This window comes from Saccostrea cucullata, unplaced genomic scaffold (assembly GCF_032062105.1).
Source record: "Saccostrea cucullata isolate Sc308-1 unplaced genomic scaffold, CSIRO_AGI_Scuc_v1 ctg312, whole genome shotgun sequence".
Classification (NCBI taxonomy): domain Eukaryota; kingdom Metazoa; phylum Mollusca; class Bivalvia; order Ostreida; family Ostreidae; genus Saccostrea; species Saccostrea cuccullata.
Window position 1 is genome coordinate 445496 of NW_026929887.1, and position 7419 is coordinate 452914.

Consider the following 7419-nt stretch of genomic DNA (forward strand, 5'->3'; position numbering starts at 1 on the left):
AAAATAATTATTCAATTCCTCTATGATTGAAAACTTATTCTGAATACAAATAAATAATACACATATACCTATGCCTACGCAAAAAGAAGCTATAACCATTGAAATCCCTAGATACGTGTACATTTTGATTAAAAGCCCAACGTAAAAATTAAACCGAAAGTAGTTCAAGTTTTATCCGGTACGATTATCTACCTTTGATAGGTAAAAATGGAGCCGTCCTCGGCTTTTGAATTTTAGTTGATATTACATGATCTAAAATTTCAAGGATTCCGACAGTAGTATGAGACTAAGACTTATTTATTTCCTAGTGAAGAAAACCTCTACAATGTCTTTAAGTCATGGTAAGTTTCCTTTTAACGTCAAATATTAACTAAATTACAATCTGAGTACTTTCGGTTTGATTACTGCACAAGTTATGAATTAGATCTAGAAATATAAAGTGAACTGTGCATTTTGATACATTATTTGAGCAAGCAATATGTTTATTAATACACTTCTATTCTGTTTTATTTTAGGCTTCTAATACTCCAACTATCAAATCAAAGACCAAAAGACTTTATGTAGCTGCCATTGATTTTGGAACAACTTATTCTGGATATGCATTTTCCCCAAAAGCAACATGGCAAGCTGTAATAGTTTATAACAAATGGAACTCTGGTAAATTTGAATCCCACAAAACTCCAACTGCCCTTTTACTGAATCCTGACAAGTCTTTCCATTCGTTTGGGTACGAGGCTGAGTCAAACTATGCAGCATTGGCAGAAGTGGATTCAGATGACGACGACGAAGAAGAGAAAAGCAAGCCAGACTGTAGTCGATATTATTTTTTTCACCGATTTAAGATGATTCTTCATGAAAACCATGTAAGTCGTTGTTCCATTGTTTTTATTTACGATGACAAAACAAGGTTTGGAAAGTAACTATCGATTTCTTGTCCTTGTATTATATCTTTGCAGAGGTTGAGCAGAAATAGTATAATAAATGATGAGACAGGGAAGCCGTTAGAAGCGATGACAGTGTTTACACTGTCTATCAAGCACTTACTGGATGAGTTAATGAAAACCCTTAACACTCAAATGGCGAACTCAGTCTTTATGAAGGATGTTGATTTTGTACTCACTGTACCAGCCATATGGGGAGATGCATCCAAAATGTTTATGAGAGAGGCAGCAAGTAATGTATGAAAATAATTCATCATTATATTCATTATATGTAAAGAAAGTCTGATGTGCTTAATTATGATTTAAGGGCAATATCTAGATAGTTTTCGATAAGTCTGAATTTAGCAAGAGTAACTTCTCGTTGGCTACCATTTTGATATTGGAGGTTGACTTGGTGATTTTCTTCTTTGTTTTATCAAATTTAAACGGATGTAGCAGAAATATGTCCGGGAAAATCTTTATAAAATGTTTTTTTTAAATGATTGAGGCTTTAAGAAATTAAATTACTTCAAAAAACAAAGGTTGGGACTTCCTACCCAGGATTGCAAATATAGAAAGTTGAAGTTGGCTGAACAATGAAGTATTTACACATCAAATATGCCAGTCAACTGGAAATAACTTTATCAATTATGGTCTTTCAAAATCTATGAAATATATGGAAATAACGAATAGTATTCAACCCCATAAGTCCATAAAACAATACAAAATAGAAGCAGAGCACACACAAACCTCCAAACGACAGAGAGGGGATCAGGTGCCATGGAAGAATGATTATCCCCTGCCGACAGGTCAACCTGCCATGTGCTTTTTGTCATGATCGGGAAATAACAGACAAATCTAGTAACAAACTAACAATTGGTATGAAAAATGTCGGTCAGCATTTGACTCAATTGCAAATTGCGTTTTCTGACAAGGTCCTTGTATCGACCATAGAACTTACGAAATCATGCCTTTAAACGAGACTGCTGACGTTTTTGTTTCATCGACATCAAATATTTTCCTCGTTTAAAAATTTACATACGTAGAGTATGCTCTTGCAAATCGAATCAATAAAGAGATATAAACTCCGTATGCAGGTGTTGAAGATGTATAGCTGCATAAGTAAGGGAAGTTGACGATTGAGTAGTTAAAGTAATCCCGTTTATCTTAGAGCTTTATTGTTAGATAACCATTAATGCCTTTATCTTTTCTCAGATTAAAAAAAATTTTCGTCCCACTACTAGATATATGTAATTTCATCCATCATGCATATAGAGTATTACTATTTTAGGCAAAATATTGCACAGCCTGTCCCCAACACCATAATTCTAAAAAAAATTACATTAAGATAAAAAAATAAACTTTTAAAAGATCAGCTTTTCAGGTAAAAAAAAAATTTGTTCGTTTCTTTAGGCAGGAATACCGACAGATCAACTGACAATTGCTCTGGAACCCGAAGCCGCATCGATATATTGTCAGTATTTGCATTTTGAGAAAGACGATAAAGATCGCACTGATGAATTTCTGAAAGATGTTTCAACAAACACGAAGTATATGGTTTTGGATTTAGGGGGTAAGTTTAAATAGATATACAAGATAGATATAAAAACAAATTTTAAATCTAAAAAAAGTTTATTCTTTAGAAAAAATATTTGAAGCTCAGGGGTTTATCCTCGTCATAACCTAAATTCTTCGGCACTTATAACTTTGAACAGTAAGAAAACAATCGAAGGTTATGATAAACAATCTATCAAAAAATTGTTCTTCCTTTTCCGACAAGTAACTGATAATGGTCCAAAGTTTTGAAACCTCAGGGACGGCCTTTTTTAGTTCACCTGAGTCACTCAGGTGACCTATTGCTATCTGTTTTTGTCCGTCGTCGTTCGTCGTACGTCGTTCGTCGTCAATCGGTCGTAAACTTTTGAACATTTTCAGCTTCTTCTCTGCAACCACTGAACCAATTTCAATCAAATTTGCCACAAAGCATCTATGGGTGAGGGGGAACAAAAATTGTGAATTTCATGATCCCTGCCCCCCTGGGGCCTGGGGGGTGGGGCCAAAACCACTAAAATTAATGCAATCTTTAAAAATCTTCTTCTTTACTCCTGGACATCAAGCAGTCAAACTGTTTGCATGATTGTAATAAGCATTGAGTCCTCTACTAAAATTGTGAAATTCATGGCCCTGCGATCAGGGGTTCTTGTGCTAGGGCGGGGCTAAATAAGTATATAGTGAAAAAGCATTATTTCTTTGAAAATCTTCTTCTCTGCTCCTGGGTATTAAATAAACTAACTAAGTACATAGTTATGATGAGCAAGAGTGCCTCTACCAAAATTGTGAATTTTATGGCCCCAGGGTCAGGGTTTCTGGTGTTAGGGCGGGGCTCTATTGAGTATATAGTGAAAAGACATGAATTCTTTGAAAAATCTTCTTCTCTGATCCTATGTTTTAAATAAACTAACTACGAACATAGTTATGATGAGCAAGAGTACCTCTACCAAAATTGTGAATTTTATGGCCCAAGGGTCAGGGGTTCTGGTATTAGGGCGGGGCTCTATTGATTATATAGTGAAAATACATGAATTCTTTGAAAATCTTCTTCTCTGCTCGTAGGTATTAAATAAACTAACTAAGTACATAGTTATGATGAGCAAGAGTGCCTCTACCAAAATTGTGAATTTTATGGCCCCAGGGTCAGGGGTTCTGGTGTTAGGGCGGGGCTGTATTGATTATATAGTGAAAATACATGAATTCTTTGAAAATCTTCTTCTCTGCTCCTAGGTAAATAAATAAACTTAATTAATTAAACTGCATTAATTAAATAAACTAACTAAGAACATAGTTATGATGTGCAAGAGTGCCTCTACCAAAATTATGAATTTTATGGCCCAAGGGTCAGGGGTTCTGGTGTTAGGGTGGGGCTGTATTGATTACACATGTATAGTGAAAAAACATTAAATCTTTGAATTTTTCTTCTTGTGCTGGGTATTAAGCAGACGAACTGCCTATATAGTTATGAGCAAAGGCCCTTATCTTCAAGAATTGTGAATTTCAAGGCCCCAGGGCCAGTAGTACCATAGAGGGGGGGGGGGGAGGGGCTGTACTTATATACTGAAAATGAATGAATCGTTTGAAATGTGCTCCTTGGTATTAATCAAATATTTTTGAAAAGCAAGGATGCCTTTTTAAAAATTGTGCAAGATTCAAGGGTTCATGTGTGGTAGAGTCACTACTGATTATTGCTGAATATTACTGATTTGTTGAAATGCATTTTTTGTTCCCTTACCCTGCCTATGGGTATTAAATAACCAAACTAAGCAACTGCTAAGTGTATAGTTATGATGATCAAAATTGTAAATGCTATTATAATAGCATCTGGCTTAAAACATGGATCAGATTCAATCACTGCAGGAAAGTTGTTGCATAATGCTCAGGTGACCTATAAGGCCCATGGGCCTCTTGTTTTATTTTTCGAATCATTCCATTATTTCCGAATCATGCATATAATTATCTCCTTTTAAAGATCGCAAGGGCTTGGCCATTTGCAAAAGAAGGATATGGAGATAACGAACAGTATTCAATCTCAAACATTACAAAATAAGAGCAGAGCAAACACGGACCCCCGAAACAACAGAGGTAGGATCAGATGCCATGGAGGAGTGAACATCCCCTGCTGTTCACACCCGCCGTGTGCTCCTTGTCATGATCAGGAAATAACGGAAAAGTCCGTCGTCAATTCAGTATATAAATAATGGACTAACAATTAGTATGAAAAACGTCAGTCAGCATTTGACTCAATGATAAATTGTATTTGCTGACAAGGTCATTGCATCGACCATAGAACTTACGAAATGATGACTTTAAACGAGACTGTAAATAATTCCCCTGTCAACCTTTATATTTGTTGTCCTATGTCAGGTGACCGAGACACAAACAACCCTATACATATGGTCAACTGGTCATGGCCACTGCATTTGGAATATAAATTCCTTGTTCATAAGACAATTTATAATAAAATACCTCCCATAGATCATATTTACCCAACAGTGGATTATTAATGAATGAACGATCAAAGTGTTACATAGGAATACACTTGTATAGAGCAAAATCAAAAAAAAAAAATCTTCCCAAGAACTACTGGGCCAGGAAAGATGTAGGGTAAGGGAATTCGAAGGGCCTAAATGGAAGATCAAATATGATTTTACAAAGTAAAAAATAGGATCTTTTTTAAAAAATCTTCTTTCCAGAATGGCAAAGTTATATATTTATGCTATAGTACATTATTGCATGTGCTCGGGTTAGCGATGTGGCCTATGAGCCTGTTGCTAGAATAGTATTTGCCAACTTATTTCTAACAATATTGATTTATTTTGGCCACAGGAGGCACTGTTGATATAACAGTCCACCAGAAATCCTCTGATGGCACCTTACAGGAAATTCTTCCAGCGACGGGTGGACCTCTAGGAGGGACAACTATAGACAAAAAATTTATTTCACTTATTGAGGAAATTGCTGGCAAAGGCATTTGTGAAGAACTTAAACAGGAAAGCATGGAGGATTACATAGATTTTTTTCGACAGTTTGAAATTAAGAAACGGAATGAAGCGACAACAACAAAAGTTCGAGTGACTATACCTCTGTCCCTGGACAGACTTGTTAAGAAAAAGACAAAAGGTGGCATTTCTAAGCTTCTGGAGTCAATGTCCATCAAAACTGATGTGTCATATGATTCAAGCAGTAAAAAGCTTATTCTGTCACCAGAATTTTTCAATAATCTGTTTAAGGATACAACAGAGGGTATTATGCAATATATTGATACAATTTTTAAAAGCAAGAAACTAGATGATGTGAACACAATTATCATGGTCGGAGGATTTTCCGAGTGCAAAATCATTCAAAAAGCCCTCCAATCTAAGTACAAAAATACAAAACGAATTATTATTCCAGATGAAGCTGGACTTGCTGTTGTAAAAGGTGCTGTATATTTTGGACATATACCAGATGTGATTTCTAGACGAGTTTCGCGCTATACTTACGGAATTCAAAGCTGGCCGGAATTCTGTCCAGGAAAAGATCCAGAGGAGAAGAAAATAAAAGTGAATAATTCTTTTCGTTGCAAAGACGTCATGTTTCCAGTAATAAAGCGCGGAGAACAAATTAAAGTAGGTCATAGGAAATCCCAAGTGTTCCAAGCTCTGAAACCAAACCAAACTGAACTTGAATGTGCCATATTTGTATCGGACAATGAAGATCCAAGATTTGTGGACGAAGAAGGTTGCCGACAGCTTGGAATTTTGAAAGTCCCTATTCCCCCAGGAACAAGCTGTGCCGAAATAGAGGAAACAATTATTTTTGGTGAAACAGAAATACAGTTCACAGCAAATCAGCTAGGTTCAGGAAGAATTATGTCAACTTCGTTTGATATGTTAGATCCAAAAAATATACCAGATCCGTGAATGTACAGTCAACGTTTGCCAAGCGGGCGTGGAAGAACATTTAATGAAAACAAGCGAGAAACTGAGACAAATCTTAAATGTAAATTGATCAGGAATATTTTAAAATAATATTTACAATGAATCATTTTGCATTCATGAATGTACACAGTTTTATTCATTTCTGGTAAGTAATACTGAGAAGGATGGGGTCCTATTCAAAAGGAGTATAATGATTGTATTTGCATGAAAATGACGTTGAATAAAATGTTTATTTTTATTGTTGAAGTTTGATTGTTTAAAATTGTTTTTATTCTCTCTGAGCGTTGTGTTAGGCAATTCAAGTACATGTACATTATTATACCAATGAAAGGCAAATGAGTTATGGATGTCTACGTTCGTAAAAATGGATAATAGTGGCATATAATGTAAACCAGATTTGAATTGATCAAATCGAAATTTCTAATTACATCATCTTAAATTTTATAGTATAAGAAATCCATATTTTTAAATTTATTTGTTCGGAAAAGCCAAGCTTAAATATGATTTTGAGTCATCAAGCTTGTCTTCCCTAAAAACAAAATGTACGCTCAAAGATAATTCAGCTCTTGTAACAAACAGTACTGGTATTAAAATATTTTTCATAACATAACCGCCAACATTAAAAATCATTCTTACTCCACATTTCTTTTCGAACTAGTAAACAAAAATAAATTCTTTACTTGGCCCCTATATAAGATTATGTCTTGTATGTAAATTAAGCTATTGTCTATTCTAGTTATCAAATGTTGTGTTGAGTAATTTTCAGATTTAAAAAAAATCCTAACAACCACAAACATCAAAGGTCTTATTAAAATGTAAAATCTTAGTATCAGATCATGTCAAACTACATAAAGCTTATTTCAAACTTGATGCATACTTTTTATGGTTATGAATTAGAATTATCCTCTAAACTTTTAAAACTCTAAACGCAAGAGCTCTGTTACCTACAGTTTTCTTCCTTCCTCGAGCAAATGTAAATTGATATCCCTGTTGAGACAGTTTATCCCAAACAGGCTATTATTATA

General features: G+C 34.8%; 1 protein-coding gene across 1 annotated transcript; it reads left to right on the plus strand.

Annotated features, from left to right (window-relative positions):
• The first annotated feature begins 194 nt into the window (after nt 1-194).
• LOC134282416 (heat shock 70 kDa protein 12A-like) lies at nt 195-6632 on the plus strand. The gene is made up of 5 exons (XM_062764816.1): nt 195-341; nt 516-863; nt 957-1178; nt 2334-2493; nt 5301-6632. Exons 1-5 carry the CDS (start codon nt 339-341, stop codon nt 6374-6376), a joined length of 1809 nt encoding a protein of 602 aa, XP_062620800.1. The 5' UTR covers nt 195-338; the 3' UTR covers nt 6377-6632.
• Nucleotides 6633-7419: the final 787 nt, after the last annotated feature.